This window comes from Geospiza fortis, unplaced genomic scaffold (genome assembly GCF_000277835.1).
Source record: "Geospiza fortis unplaced genomic scaffold, GeoFor_1.0 scaffold40, whole genome shotgun sequence".
In the NCBI taxonomy this organism is placed as follows: Eukaryota; Metazoa; Chordata; class Aves; order Passeriformes; family Thraupidae; genus Geospiza; species Geospiza fortis.
The window spans coordinates 5,198,412-5,214,571 of NW_005054297.1; the positions used below are offsets into that span (position 1 = coordinate 5,198,412).

At 40.6% G+C, this 16,160-nt stretch overlaps 1 protein-coding gene across 1 annotated transcript in view; it reads left to right on the forward strand.

Annotated features, from left to right (window-relative positions):
• Positions 1–5,448, forward strand: part of SMIM20 (small integral membrane protein 20) — a 6,521-nt gene extending 1,073 nt beyond the window's left edge. Inside the window, exons 3-5 of the mRNA XM_005415443.2 lie at positions 2–71; positions 3,676–3,732; positions 5,001–5,448. Of these exons, the coding sequence (XP_005415500.2) occupies positions 2–71; positions 3,676–3,732; positions 5,001–5,038 (165 nt within the window). The 3' untranslated portion in view covers positions 5,039–5,448. The remainder of the gene's footprint in view (position 1; positions 72–3,675; positions 3,733–5,000) is intronic.
• Positions 5,449–16,160: the final 10,712 nt, after the last annotated feature.

Here is a 16,160-nt window from a genome sequence, read left to right on the forward strand (position 1 = left end):
CTTCGTGGCCATGGTGGGAGCCGCCTTCTACCCCATTTATTTCCGGCCGCTGCTGCTGCCAGAGGAGTACAGTGAGTCCGTGCGCGGGGGGAGCTGGCTGGGCCATGGCCCGGTCTGTGCCCGGCCTTGGGGGAATGCCTTGGGAGCGCTGCTGCTCGGCGAGTGACTCCCGAGGGGCTTTCTGCTCGTCTAGGAGATACCTGAAAACCAAAATAATACGGCTTGCCGTTGCTCTTATTTCAAATTATTGGCCAACATGAACATCCTTTAGTTTGCTCTTTAGAGGATTGAGACGCAGTTGAAGAAATTGAGGTCAGAGAGATGGAACACCTCTCCCATGAAAAAAGGCTGAGAGAGTTGGGGTTCTTCAGCCTGGAGAAGAGAAGGCTTCAGAAAAACCTTGTAGAACACTTGAAGAGAGCTTGTAAGAAAGATGGGGCAGGCTTTTTAGTAGGCCCTTTTGCAATAGGACTCGAGGTAATGGTTTTAAACTAAACAGAGTGAATAGAAGGAATACATTTATGATGGCGGTCGCGAACCACTAGAACAGATTGCCCGGAGGAGTGGTGGGTGTCCCATCCCTGGAAACATTCAAGATCAGGTTGGCCAGGGCTCTGAGCAACTTGATCTAGCTGAAGATGTCCCTGCTCAGTGCAGGAGAGGTGGACTAGATGACCTTTAAAGGTCCCTTCCAGCCCAGACTGTTCAATGATTCTATGAGCTGTTCGAGTTCTGTTTTCCAGCTGCAATTGAAAATCTAACTTAAAACTTGGCAGCCAATTGTGATGATTTGCTAGAGCTGGTCTCAGTCTGCAGAGTCTCTGAAACTGACTCCTGAGGAAAATCCAACTTTCCTGCCAGGAAAACGTGCCAAGCCCCCGAAGGCACCTGCAGCTCCAGGTGTGAAGCCTCAGCAGCTCCAGGCCGGTGCTCCATAGGGGGAGCACCCATTACTCCTCCTCAGCTTCTGTGAGATAGTGACAAAGGAAATGGGGGGAAAGTTCTGGTGCAACCAGCTTTGCACCCCCACTTTAATTTTTATGAGACTAAGCAAGCCGATGCTGTGAAGATGTGTGTGTAATCTACCAAGACAACTGAAGATTTCTAGGAAGGAAAAAGAAAAAAGGATAACAAATTCAGTGGTCTTCTTGGAGGTGCTTTGGCCTTGCATCAAAATTTAACTTGCAAGCGAGTTTTTATTCAAGGATGCTGTGTTTGTGAAACTTCCTACAATTATGTTTCCTACTCTGTGTTCTCTTTGAAAACATTGTTACTAAATCTTTCTTGCTTCTGCTATACTTTCCAAAAATACTATATTAGAAATGTGTCTTGGCAGTAAGGAAAGGACAGAACTAGTGGAGCAATGTCCTCCTTTGCACTTGCGAATTATGTGAGTAGATATTTCCTATCAGTTTAGAGATTTTTAATCTCTACTTAGGACAGAATTATTGAATTGATGCACAGTTAGCAAGTGCACAAACTTGTGATTTGATACCTGATTCTAAGCTTGTTGCCTGGTGCTGAATCTCCATCTGATATCACCTTTATTCATTTCCAAGGAGTTTTCTTGATCATCACTGCAGTATGAGAGGCACAAGCATTTGTTATCACAATACTTGAGGCAAGATTGTGGACTATCACAGTTGTGGTGTTTGAACCCAAGTGTTTAACCTTTGGAGTACAGAGGATTTTCTGAGTACAGTAAGCTGTATGACAACTTCCGTAGAAGCTCCTGCCCTCTGTTGGCTTGAGCTGTGGGAGAATGCTCAGTATTTCTGTTTGGGGATGCTGTGTCCCAAAAGTTAGGTGTTCTGATTAGCATCACAGAATAATCATGCAAAAGGCAAGAATGAGTATTAGTTACCTGGAGTGACATTGAACTATGTAAACATGAAGTGCTGTCTTTTCTTTCTTCACTCTTGTTTTTCTTGTGTATCTCCCAAATTCTATACAAGTGAAGTACATTAACGTTTTGGAAGAAGACCTTACTGCATGATCACTTAGGAACTTTCAGAGAGGTTCCTAGCAATTTAACAAACAAGATGAAAGCTACTTGGAAAAATTGTATATAATCAAATTGTTGATATGAACTGTAAATTGTGCACAAAGGAGTTTGACCTAATTTAATACAGAAATGTTATAATTTTGTAGGGTTTTAGTATCTCAGTTTGTGGATTTGCTGTTTCTAATATTTTCTTGTCAGTATCTAGCTTATCCAGTTGGCAGTGATGAAACTTTGAGGCCGTTAGCACAGGCCTTTTCCACGTGGATTAACTAAAACAAAGAGTGGCTTGACAGCTGCTCTTTATGACATTTTCACAGATTTCCTGATTTTCTGAATTGTGAGACTGTTTCTTCTGCATCCTGTGAGGTGGCTCTCCTGTCAACAAGACTGAATCTTCCTTGTTGTTCTTTTCTGGCTTACCTGTCTTCCAAGTTGTTTGCAGGCCACACAGCAGTCTCCCTATTGACTGTTCTGTGTCCTGTCTGTGTATTTATCATCTCTTAGGTTTTTGCTTCTTTGCTTCTGCTGTTCAACCCAGGTGTGTTCCCAGAACTCTCAGATTGGTTCCCATTTTTCCTGCCTCTCTTCTAATCCAAGTTCCTACTCAGGACTGAATATCCTTTTTCTTCATGTCCTACAGGAAGTCTCCTTTGTTGCCCTAATCTATTCTGTTCTCCCTTTCTGGGTTTTGTGCCTTTTCCTTTGGAATTAGACAAGTCCCTGCTATTTTGTCTGCTAAAAAGGATGAAATGGAATTACCATGCTCAGTGAACAGAACTGGAGAACCTGGATGTGCCTCTAGTGCCTGTCCCCTTGCAAGAAGAATCAATTACTGTGATATACTGCTAGTCTCCAGTAGCATTAGGCTTGTACCTAGACAGCCTGATAACCTGTAGTGCCAGTGCATTCCCAGTGGGATAGGATAATGAACAATCCCAGTTTTAAGGTGAGCTTAATTCTGAGCTTCCTTTGGGAATGTGCACCCTGCAGGTTTTTAGAGGCCTCAAAAGTTCAGTGGTGGGGGCAAAAGGTGAATCCACCTGAGCTTTGACTTCCTGCTTCAGAGTAGCACTGTGGTGGTGGAGTGCATGACTGGAAATAGAAAAAAAGGAGGGGCATTTACTGAGGGAAATAGTATAGTTTTCTCCATTTTTCTATGTGGAAGGGGTTGAATCATTCAAAGAAAAAAGAAAAGCCTGAGACAGGCCCAGTCTATGGGAAAATATCCCTCAGATACTGAATTTCACAAAGTTTACAAGCAGTAATTTTGTAGGTGCTGTCATGAAATCTGTTTGCAAGATCTTTCAGGGCTGCCCAAAAGAAAAAAAATATTTTGACTAGTTTTAGGCTGAGCATATGAATGAGCTTCTAAAAGTACTAGTCATTCCTAAAGTGCTGGGACCATGGCAGGTGTTTTGGCATCTTTATTAAACAGTAGGCATTGTTTGAGGATGATTATCTTATTGTTTGTAATCTCTCAAAACAGACTAGCTATTAATTTCTCGGCGAAGTAGGAATACTACATTTGCATTCTGTAGTTAGATACTCAAGAGAATTTTACTGTGTAGCATCTCAAATTAATAAAATTTACAAGATTATTTTATTGGGTGCAATCAAGATATCTGGTATTTCCTTTTTCTTAGTAGTGTCCTTTCTGTTCTGTTTTCCAGAGAATGAGCAGTCAATAAACCGAGCTGGTATTGTTCAAGAGGATATTCAGCCTGCAGGTACACTTGATTTATGTGTTTGCATTGATTGTTTTAAAGACTCTCTTGAAGTAAGGCCTCAATATTTATATGGATTTAAATAATACAGTGAAGAATACATTCAGTGAAAACATATTTAATAAACTTGCTATTAAATTATTTTTTCAGGCTAATTCCTCACTGAAAAATTATGGTTTTAATGAAACTCATCTTAAAGTGACTTAACTGGCCAAATAAGTGCAGAGTTTCTGTTATCTTCACACTTTGTTAGATAGAGCCCAGTTTCCGCGTCTGAACCAGCTCAGACTGAGCAAGAACCATGGATAGGCTGAGCTGTAGCTATAAAGAGCAATGTTGTACCCTAGTTTTGTGGAATACTGAACTCTGCTGGAACACAGTTCATCGGCACTTTGGCAGTGCCTTCTGGCTTCATGGATGGATGGGCCCTGCAGAAGTCCACTACGTGTGAAGGAAGATTTGGAGTGCAGTGCTAATAGCTTTTGGATCCTTGCTGCTGACAGTGGAAGGCTTAGAAAAGCATGTGAAGGGAGTAGAATTCAAGTCTAGCAGACTAGCCCTGATAGTTCATTTTTTTATAATGTTAAATGGAGTGTCTATGCAAGGCTGCCATTTCTTGATTAAAGATGTGAGAGTGCCTGTCTTGATGAAACATGTAGTATCTGAATATGTTAAAGGGTATTTTTGTTTTTGACAAAGTCTAATGTCAGCAGCAGGTGAAAATCAAACAGGATTAAAGCCATGACCTTATTACATGCATTGGTTAGATCATTACTGCAGGACTCGCTTTCCAGGGAAGTGGGGGAAATGCCAAAGAGAAGTAGGGTGAAATAGAGGTCTTGTAAACCTTTCTTTTTTACTAAACATTCGAGAGGACTGGACTGGCTCATTTATTCAAGATGCAGGTACTTAATGACCAGTTCCTCTTAGTCTAAGTTCTCCCTTTCATCTGAATTTAGCTGCTGATGAGTTACGAAATCCATTAGTTGAAAAGGAAACCTAGACAAATTTAAGTGTAAGGTGCAATTCTAAATGAAACAACAATTTTAGAACACCTTATCTACGAATGTCATAGATTTTTCCATTATCTGAAGTTTAAGGTTGTTTTTCTGTATATTTTTGCAAGTTTAAGCAGAGGTGCAAATTCAGTGCAGAAATTGTTGGCTTCTGTCATTGTTTATAATACACAAAGATGGAGTAGCAGACCTGTTTCTTTTTTTCTCCAACAGTCTAAATTATCAACTGCTGCTATTCTGATGTTTGATTTGTAGGGTTAAAAGTGTGGTCGGATCCATTTGGAAGAAAGTAATCGGCAGCTGGGTGTATTGCAGAACTGAAGATGGACGTCTTCAGCTGCTTCTTCTTTCACTGAAGTGTGTCTTTAGGTGTCGCTGGAGCAGAATTCTGAATATGCTGTGTGGGCACATGAAGAGCAACAAAGGCTACTGGTTGGAAACCCAAGAGATACTAGTTTTAAAACATGCTAGTTTTGAGAGAGAATGCTGGTGCATAGCTCACAGACTGTTAGAAAGCTGAATGATTATTGAGTATAGAAATGAAATATTTATTTCCTTGAGAAAAGGAAAAAGGGTTTTCTTCTAATCTGTACACTTGTAAATTATGGATAGAATAAATCATTCAGACTGCTGCAATTTCCTCCCTAGTCTGAAAGTTACAAGATGATGAATGTAAATTTGTACATTAAAAATTTTAAACCAATTTGTACTTTTTTTCATTGTTTTGCAAATGTGTGTGAAAAGTACCGTGGTTGCCTGCCAGATGTGTCCCCCTGGCCATTCTTACTCCTGCTCCTCCAGTGGACAAGGGGAGTAAATAGAGTAACAGAGCTCGTGGGTCTGGATAAACACAAGGAGATTTCTTACCAGTTACTTTTGCAGGCAAACCAGAGTCAACTTGGTGAAAATTAATGTAGTTAAGCAAGTAGAATTATGACACACAACATTTTAAAGATCATTGCAGGATGCTGTATGCTTTGAAAAATGTATGGGCAGAGTGTTATTCCTAACATTAGCAGATGTTGGTCATCTTTTTGGATGTCACACACTTCTGTTGGGACAACAGATGAAAGCCTCCATGTTTACAGTGTTACTTTCCAAATTGCCATTCTGCTACTTGCTATTCTATTTCTACCTGTCTTTGTCATTACTCTCCCACTCAGACACACCTCTCCTCCTATGAGTTAGTTTTTATTTAGTCTTCTATTATCACTCTAAGCATTAGAATATTTTCTGTTTGCTTGTTGGAAAAATGTGGCCATGTTTGATTCCTTTGAGTTCTCAGGTCATTTTGCATGATGATTGGAGCCAGAGTGAGTGTGCCCATTCAGTGTAGGGGTCATAGGTTGGTTTGGGTTGGAAGGCACCTTAGAGCTCATCTAGTTCAGATGCCTGGAGAGGCTATCTAGAACAGAGGCTAGGCAGAGTTAAAGGAATAAAGTAGGTATTTATTAAAAGGCCTTCAAAGGATACACCTTGGGCAGTACAAGAGCCTGGCTGTGGTTCTACCCAAGATGGATGCCTGGTCCCGAGTTTCCACACTTTCATAAGTTTTGATCCATTTACATATTGGGGTTAATTGTCCAATTACACTTTTGGGTTATGAAGTCCCATCCTCCCAAGTTGCTTTCTTCCATTCACCGTTGTTTACACTTTTTGGGCCCAAGGCTGTAATGCTGTGATGGTGTCCTTGGCTCTCAGACTGGAAAAGGATTGTTTTGTCTAACGAAACTGTGAAGAGAACTTGCTGACACTTTATATGAAGTTCAGAGTTATACTCAATCAGTACAGAATCTGGAAAATACAAAAGCTAAAACCTGGGGCATCAGTTCCAACCCTGCTGCCATGAGCTGGGACACCTTCTATTAGACCAGGCTGCTCAGGGCCCTATCCAGCTTGGCTTAGAACACTTCCAGGCATCCACAGCTTCTCAGAGCCACCTGCTCCAGTGCCTCATCACCCTCACAGTGAAGAACTTCTTCCTGGTATCTCATCTAAACCCAGCCTCTTTCAATTTGAAGTTTCATTATATAGAACAGTGCAACATTGTCACAAAGCTAATTCAATGTTTGCTGTGAAAAGAAGAATAGAGCTGAAAAAGAGGTTTTTATAATTTAAACCTTTCTTCAGCGAGACTGCAGAAATGAGGAAGCCTTGGTTTTTTGTTTTCTTGAACAAAACATTCATGCATCAGATCATTTCAGCAAAGTTCTTTCATCTGAAATACCTCCTCAGTGAAAATAAAACATTGCTGAAATACAGATACTCCATCTATAACTGACAAGCTGCAAACCAAAGATTTTTCAGCAAATGTGGGAATTTCCCCATTATGCAGCTTTGTTGCATGGTGACACAAATGCTTAAAAATCATATATCATGATAATGTGGAACCATCTGTATAAATGATGTGACATAGAATGTGAAATTACTTGGTTTGGGGTTAAGAGATAAGACAATATCTGCTATTCGTTTACTTTGGGAAGTTGAGCAATTTGCTGAGTCTGGATCTTGCCTAGACAAATGTTAGATGGCTTCTGAGCAGTGGCAGGTGCTGAGCATTTTGCCTTCGTATTACCTAAATGTTGCAAAACATTTGAGTACCTGAACTCAGTTATTTAGCATTTATAGAACTATACACGTCTGTTGGTCATGATCACAAATTCCTTCCGGTGCAGAAAAGCTTGATAAGTTTTGTAATTGCCAGTTTGTATAGAATTTACAGCAGTTTTTATCAGTTGAGTACTACTGAAGTGAATCTAAACTTTAAAAATGGTGTACATTGGTATTAATGAGCATCACTTCCCACTCATGTTCCACCTAATAAAGTGGGCTGGTGGAGCATGGCTTTAAAGCATTAGGATAGTCATTGTCTTTTTCAGATTTTTGCTATTCTGTCTGGATAAAACTGTGAAGCCAACAAGGCACGTACTGCAATAATTATCCACAATTTACACTGAAATGTTCTGATTGCTCTGGCATGTGCCAGTTGCCTGGAGACTTGCCCAGTTCTCATGTGTTAGCAGCTGGCTTTGAGACAATGCTTTGTTCTGCTCATGGATGCTTGACATAAGCCTCTTCTTCCAGGTACCCACTGACAAGTGAAGTTCAATGTGGTGAACTGCTCTCCAGGACTCTTACCTTGCTCTGGGAGTAAGAGTTCTTCACTACTTTCATAACCTCCAACTACTATTAATTTGGTGACTGGGAGAGACTAGGCCTGCATTCTGTAGAGCGACTAAATTTCCTAGTTTGGGCCAAGTTCTGATTGTTTTGGTAAAAATGCCTTAGAATATTTTTAAAGCAGTTATCTCTACCCTGTTACATGAGTGCATTTTGCTCATTTATTATAGCTGGATGGTGAACAGCAAATACACCTTCAGCCTCGAAGGACTGAAGGAAAGTTTTAAACAGTGGTTTAACATCCCAAGAGAAACTGGTTGTACTTGGTTTTGGCCTGTTGCATGCTGATGTTTTGAAATTATTAAAACTTGTTCCATAAAGAGCAAATCTAGCATTTGGTCTAAACACAGATTAGTTTTGAAGCACTGCAGATTGTTGATGATGCAATGAAACCCTCAAGTGCCAACACAGGAGAAGGAATAAATATGGGAAAAGGTGTGGGCAAATTGCCAGATTATACACATATGGGAAAAGGAACAATCTCAATAAATGAGTATAATATTCAGCAAAAAAAATCCCATGGGATTTTGAAAAAAATCAAGTGGAATTTTTCTTGCTGAATATTGTAATTATTATTTGAGATTATGCCAAATGATGGGAGGGGATTTTTTATCTGTGATACTCAAAGCACATCAAATAGCTTCCAGTTATTGTGAATTTTACCCTATGTATGCCCTCCTATGAAAAAACAGCCCAGAAGAAGCAGTTCTCGCGTTTTGCTCTTTTCTAAACCAAATTAAAGCATGTGTTTTCCCTTTTTGAGGTCTAGCAATAATTAACTACTCATTTTCTTTCTATTGTGTACATTCCTTCTGACCTTCATGTTAACATGCAGATGCAGCAGTAAATGAAAAGCTGTATTGGCTTTTTCTGTTGTGCCCCACAACCCAAAAAGTATGTTTGCTAGTGGAAGGAAATTATTCTCCAGCTTCTGAGAAAGTGCTGTGGAATATGCGCCGTTTCTATGTGGACAATTTGCAAGAGGTGAGAGCAAACCACAAAGTTCAGGTCAAAGCTTAGGTCGGACTATGGTCCGAGGTCTCTCTCCCCATCGTGCAGACTGTGTGGGCCTTGCAGGAAAAATGGTGCAGTGTTTAAGACACTGCCTTGGAAAATAGGACTGTTGTAGTCAGTTCCATATTCCACCATGCTTTTGTCTGGCAGCAGGTAAGTAATTTAGCCTTTGAGCTTCAGTTCCATCTGTCAAGTAGCCATAGGTAGTGATCCCCTTCTTTGCAATTGAAGGTAAATACAGGGAGTGTGGGGTTTTTTGATGCTCTAGAGAACATTTGTTTTCTTATCTGAGAAGTTTTCTTCAAGTTGAGGAAAAATTGGTCTGAATTTGTGTGAGAATCAGATATTTTGGTTCCAGAAATTTAAAATGTTTTCAAGAATCTTTTCCAAAAGAAAATAAGAGTGAAATTTCCCAGATCTTTATACTGCTGAAATACTATGTTCTGAGAATGGAAATTTTATATTTTGGGAGGCAAACAGAAAACTCATCTGTTTTTCACAATACTAATATTTTTTGGAAGAACTGCAAATATGAGTGAGTTGAAATTCAACCCAATGGGAATGTTTTGTACAGATGTACAACACAAGCAGAAAATTGGTCAGCTTATTTTGGTGGCCCAGCTGCCTCAGCAATTTTTTGAGACTCAGCAATTTTCAATATTTTGAGTTGCTATTTCCCTTATGTTCTCTAACAATGGGTCCTCCCTTCTGATCTTGGCATGCCAAAAAAGCAACTGTAATCCTTCTAAGAGTTACAGGTGCTAAGTGGAGTAGACTGGGGCACAAAGAGATGAGAAAGAACTCGAGATACTACTGGGAAGAGTGTTCCTCCTGTAGCCCCAGAGGAACACTTGGAAGTGGAGTGGTGGATATGAAGAGGAAACAGCATTCAGTTGAGTGGGAGCATGAGGAACACAGGACATAAATCCATTGGCATATACAGCCATTGTGGGCTCTGCAGCTCACAAAGCAAATTGGGATACCTCTTGACCTCTTTTCTTTTTCCTCCCCAGCAGATTGGAAGTAAAGCTTTATAAAGAAAGTTCCTAGGCAAAACAAAGGTTATCATGAGAAGAGAGCACCTGAGGAGGAATTGTATAGCTGTCCTTTGCTCTAGCTTACCTTAAGAGGCCAAACATCAGAGAATCATTTGTGCTGGAAAGGACCTCATGCTGAAAAGTGTCTTTCAGGCCCCAGGTTGCAGGGAAGGTGCCTTCTATCAGCTTCTTTCCATAATTCAGAAGGGTGAGTATCAGCAATGCCACTCAAGGTAGGGGAGGAAGGTGTTCCCTTTGCTTCAGAAATTCCTGCGGGAGGAGTTCTCAGCAACCCACAAGTGGATGGTTCAGGTGCAGTGTAGGAATGTATTCTTCCACTCTGAGTGAAGAGAAACCACTATGGATATAACCAGAAGTATTTGCTCCCTTACCTATTCTATATGAATTTTTGGGTGCCAGTGATTGTGGAAGCCAGCTCTAGACACGTAACTCCTCACATATACAGATATGAGGAAGGTTCATACAAGAACTGTAACTTGTGCCATTTCTGGATGAACAGTACCATTAGGAGTCCTCTGAAGCCTGGAAAGTAGCTAATTTTAGTATCTTCACTGTCTGCTTCTGTCTTCCTCTGGTTCTTACAGTTATCCTGTGAGTGGCTGATGGGGGCTTGCTGGATGTTCCATATAACAAAGAATTTCTGATGGTTCAATCCAAAATCCCATGTCCCACCTAAAAACCCTTGAGACATTTCTATTCCTTGCATGTTCTGTATGTTTTTAACATGGGTTGTGTGATTTTGTGGCTTCTGCTGCCTGCCTACCTACCTACCTCTCTGTGCTTCTGGATCAAAGCAGCAATGCCAGCAACACCACTAAATGAAGGAGCCTGTAAGGAGCTGTGAGGATCTGAGTGACACATTTTCATACATGAAGTCTGGAAATCCTAGCAATATGTCTCAGAGTTCCTCCTGGTTGCTTTCAGCTGGCAAGCTTTTGGTTCATTGCAAAAACTTGTTATTCCTTATTGCACTTAGCAGTTAAATTTTGTCCCATAGCTACCATTCCAGCTATTCTTTTGCTCTGACATTGCCTCTCAAGTTGTTTAATCAGAAAATTTCATTAGGATACTTCGACTGTTGTCCCAAAGAGTTATGTTAAATTTGTCCTGGGACAGTCTGTTGAGGAATGCCACCAGTAAAATCCATCCAGGCCAATGACTTCCCGTTTGTCATTTCTGCTTTTAGCTACTTTCATGCTTGGCTTACAGTTCTTGCAGCTACTAATTGTTTCCCATGTGACATCATTCCAAATGCTTTGCTAAAGTCCAGAGGGAGTATATCCCCTGAATTTTTGTCAGGTTGACAAGCTGGTACCTGATTAGGTAATACAAGTAATACTTTGACATATTTTACTTTGGATCTTTTCACTGTCCCCACTTTTCTTTATGTCATAGTTTGCTGTGATTCTTGTGTACTTTCCTGGAAAGAAGAACAGGTAGACAGATGTTTTCCAAGGAAGTACCTGGACATTCTCATACTCCATCTGTTTGAATGCATTGTGATGCACATAAAATTAACCATTCTGTTAGAAGTACCTAAACATTGGAGAGTGACCTGCCTCCCCAGTCCAGGCAGGAAGATGTTTGCTGCTATCAGTTTATTTCAAAAGCTCAGAAGTTAATAATAATCCTGTCTTTTGTCACTGACTATTGACTCTGAAGAACCAGGCTTGGCTAGTAGAAAATTGCTGTAAATAGTATAAGAGCATGAGGATGGATTTATTTAGCCAGAAAAACTACCACTCATCAGACTTGAAGAAGAGGAAAGGCAGTGATCAAGTCCAATTGACAAAATGTGATGAATTGTCACATCTGCACTCATTAGCAAAATTATTTAGGGGGGTGCAAAAGTGTTCACACCCAGTTCTGGTTTCCACAGGTCATTGGTGCCTGTTGCTTAGAAAGGCTCTGACAAGGCAGGCATGCCAACCAGATAATGACTGCTTTGAAGAACATAAGTTTCCCTTTACTTCAATTCTTTGGAATCACAGAAGAGACACAGATAAAGGTAAAAATATAATTTTTCAATTGTGCCACCAGTTTTAGGTGAGTGATACTGATGGCACTTTGTGATTCATTTGTGAAGTGTCACATCCTTTGGGAGCTACTTGGATTATGATCTGTATGCCCTGTTGGATCCTAGAAACATTAAAGATGTCATTATCCCATTTCATGCCCTATTTACCATCAGTCACTCTGCCCAGCCTTTTTCAGGAATATTCCTGTGATGGCATGGTCTAGCTAAAATTCAGAAGAGCAAAAGATGTTTTGTTAGTGTTATTTTCTGTTTTCCCAGATAATATAAGTTGACATGCAACTTTCTGTTGAAACTACTATGAATCTTCACAACCAAGTTCTAATTCTAGCCCTAAATCTACGGAAAGTTTCTCATCTTCTAGATGATTTTTTCCACCTATGTTTGCAGGCAGACAGTTCCAGTACCAGAAGTGTCCATGTTAAGTGGTCTGCTGGTAGTACAGAAATGCATAATCACAAACCAGTTTCATTCCAAAGAGACATTTAGGACTGCCTTGTTTAGGAACATGGCTCTTAGGGCAAAATATCTACAACAGATAGGAGGCTTCAACCACTTAATTTTTTCAGGATTCAGCAATTTTGTCTCCTCTGCAGCTTTTGAGATAAATCAAGGAAAAAATTGTAGTTCCTACTTACGGTATAGCAATCTTCTTCACTCTGTCCTGAAATAGATCCTAAGCAGGGCTATCAGATCCCAACTATCTGAAAATAACCTCTGGAATTTTCAAGACTGTGTTCTGGGTAAATAGCCTCATTTGTGTATGAAACACTTATTAAGTCGTACCTCTGCTGTATACAAGAGCTATGATAATATTTATGTCTGCTTTGCTAATTTTACCTGGATGGACATAGGAGTCTTACCCTCTGCTCTCTAGTGTTAGTTAATGTGTTGACCATCCTGTTACCATTAAACTTCTCTTCCTGAAACACAGCAGAGGACAGCCCTTAAAATCATCTGCATATTCCAAGTGTGAATTCTTTATGGACAGCTTCTTATGAATATTTCTCTGTTGAATGCTAGCTGTTATATTGAAAGACTTCCTCATCATTCTAATGGCTTTACCATCTTGTATCATTGTAGAAAACATCATGGTGATACTTCATATACAATAAGGAATACATACACTTATATTTGCAGATTCTGGATATCTGGGGAAATATGTTTAGTACAATAGTTCCTGTATATTTGCTGTTGTAGAAAATGACAGGGAGTTTCTGAAGAGGAATTATGCACAGGAAAGGATATCCTTGCCTCAAACGAAGTGAAAGCATAATCCCACAAGTCTTCTCTGAATGTTAGGCATCTGTCCAGTGTTTTTCCACTGTGTTTGCATTGCATTAATCACAAGAGTCACCAAAAATCTTTGCCAGGATTATGTTAATTCTAATTGAACCCCCAATCCCAAATCTGAGGTCTTTCCATTGTTTCTTCACAGATGTGCTGTCTCAAAAGCAGTCATATCACAAAATAGCAGACTATACACTGGAAATAACACTTGGAGGTCATCTAATCCAATTCCCTGCTCAAAGTAGGGCTAACTCTGGAGTCAGATCAAGGTGCTGAGGATTATTTGGTGTGACGGTGTCTCAGGATTATGTACTGTCTTGCAGCTAGTTCCTCAAGCTTAGGTAAGTCAGTACACAGGATCATTATCTCTGGGAGCACTGCAGAATCAGTACCTACTTGTCTGAAGTGTAGGTGGAACTATCATCATGTGTGTTGGTGCAAAGCTTGTTAGAATATACCAGGGACTATGGTATTGATATCTCTGGACTTAACATGCCTGTCCTGGAGAAAAAACATCCTTACAGTGATTCAAGAATTCACCTTTGTGTCTCTTCTTAGATGGCATAGTAAACAAGTGCTAGAGTTAAGTCTCTTCTCTCTTGAGGGCACCACCACTGGGATCTGCATGCCAGTTCTGGATTCATCTGTCTTGCTAGGAGGCTCTATTCAGCCTGCAGAATTTTTAAGGAAGTGGAAGGTCATAGTGAAGTCTCAGTCTTTACCTGAGCGGGGCCTGTTCAATGAACATTCTCATTCCAAGCAAAGAAAATCTAGAGAGCTCTATTTGCCTTTCCCACTGCAGATGAAGGAATGGGCTCCTGGTGAAAGTATGGATGGAACAGGCTTTCAAAGAGGTGTTTGGAGAGGGGAAGTGAGGAGCTATTTCTGGTTGAACTGGTCAGCCATACTGGCTTTTGAAGGCTCACTGACAGAAGGGCTTTGGCTGTGGGAAGGCAACCATGCAGTGCGACATGAATGGTAGTCATATCTCTCTGCACCCAGTAAAGCAAGAGCCACAGTCATGTTTGTGCAAGCTCACCAGCAAAGGAAGGGGGGCTGCTCAGCCCAGCCCAGTCCACAACGAGAAGAAAATCATCCCTCCAGTACACCTCAAACAGTCCACACCATCTACTGCTCTTCAGCCTAGTCAGTATTTCTAGTTCTCTAAAGGAGGGCTACTAACATTTGGAAAGTGTCTACACACAAGGTCTTTCCAAACACTCCTCTCCCATTTCCCTTGGACTGGAAATAATTTCAGATGTGCCAGCTGGTGCTCAGCCCCTGGGCTGATTCCAGCACCTGTGCCTAGTTTTATGTCCAAGTGAGCTGGCTGAGCCTGTGGGACATTACAGTGTGGCCTGATGCAGGTGGTGCTTGGAAAGTGCTGCCTGACTTCTGCCAGGAGGAGGAAAGCAACAGTGTCAGAGCTGAGTGGTGGCAAAGCAGTGATTTCCAGTTCCTTCTGATGTTTGTTTCTTGGTGAGTGACATTTTTAAGAATATTTTTAATGCTTTGCATGTTTCTTTTGTCATGAATTTTAGTATGTCTGCTGCTAAAGATATAGTTAACCTGCACTCCAGAAGAACTCCCAAAACAGGGACTAGTCAGCTGGATAATTGCCTACTCCCAAGGCTCTAGATGTAGAGTGAAATTTCTCATTTGGCATTATCTGGACTGCTTATTTTCCAGTGAAACAAATTTTCTTTTGATATAAAGTATGTGGTTCAGTCCCTAGAGAACCCTGTCTTTGTCTTCTTCTTCTGGATTTTATTCTTATTACTAAATAAAAAAATGAAACAAAACCCCCAAACCAGAGCAGTAACCTAAGTTCACAGCTGAAGGATGTAGACTTTCTTCCCAGGAAAAACTTAATAGGAAACACAAATTGAATTTAGTTCTGTTAAGTAACTAAGAAAATTCTTTTAGAGAACAGTGCTATGTTTTGCCCCTCAAAGGTTTTGTATGTAACTAGCATAATTAATTATGCAGTTATTCACAATGTGGAACAAGTATGTTTCATTCACCTTATTTTGCAAAAAGAAAAAAAAAGGGTCCTCAACTGTCAAGTACAATATAAATAAGAATTGAGGATTATTTCTGAGCACTGAAAATGGGGCAGAGATGGGAAGTTGTGGGATAAGGATTGTCTCGTGTACAGTGATGGCAACAGTGAAAGAAAGAATAAATGGTTTATTTGCAGTCATCATTGTAGCTTTCAGTTAGAGCCTGGTTAATATTCGAAGCTCTTGCCAAACATTTGCTTTTGCAGTTTCAAGATTATTTATCAGCTTGGATTGACAAAATAAGCTTGGGACCCATGATGTAAGTCAGATGTCTAAATCTGGTTTTGCATAGGAGCAGAGTGGATTTTCCCAGCCTAATAAGCCAGAACTTGGTTTGTCAAAAGTGTCTGCCATGAGGGCCTAGAGAGTTAATGAAGTCTGACTCTTGTCTGTGGAGGTTGCTTTTGAGAGCAGCACTACTCTGTGGCCATTAAAAATGGGCTGGCATCCTTTCAGTGTCTTTCTTCAGCAGGGTTGCCTCTTTCACAGCTGTCTGCTATGGCTCCTTTTCTAGCAGCTTCCACATGACCGGCTGCTCTCAGGGGGTCCTCCCAGCACAACAGGATTGAAGCTCTGGGAGCTAAATGTTGTGGATCATCTCAGGAGAGAGGAATCCTGAACTATTAGGAGTTATGTTTCTCTGAGTGGGTCTTCATGCGCAGAGAGTTGTGCATGAATTCACAAGCCCAGGCAGAGTTGGCACCTGTTTTCTCATGTGTAAATGCTGGTCTTTCTTCTACTACTTAGTGTTTTATAGGCTGAAGAATTGAAGTAC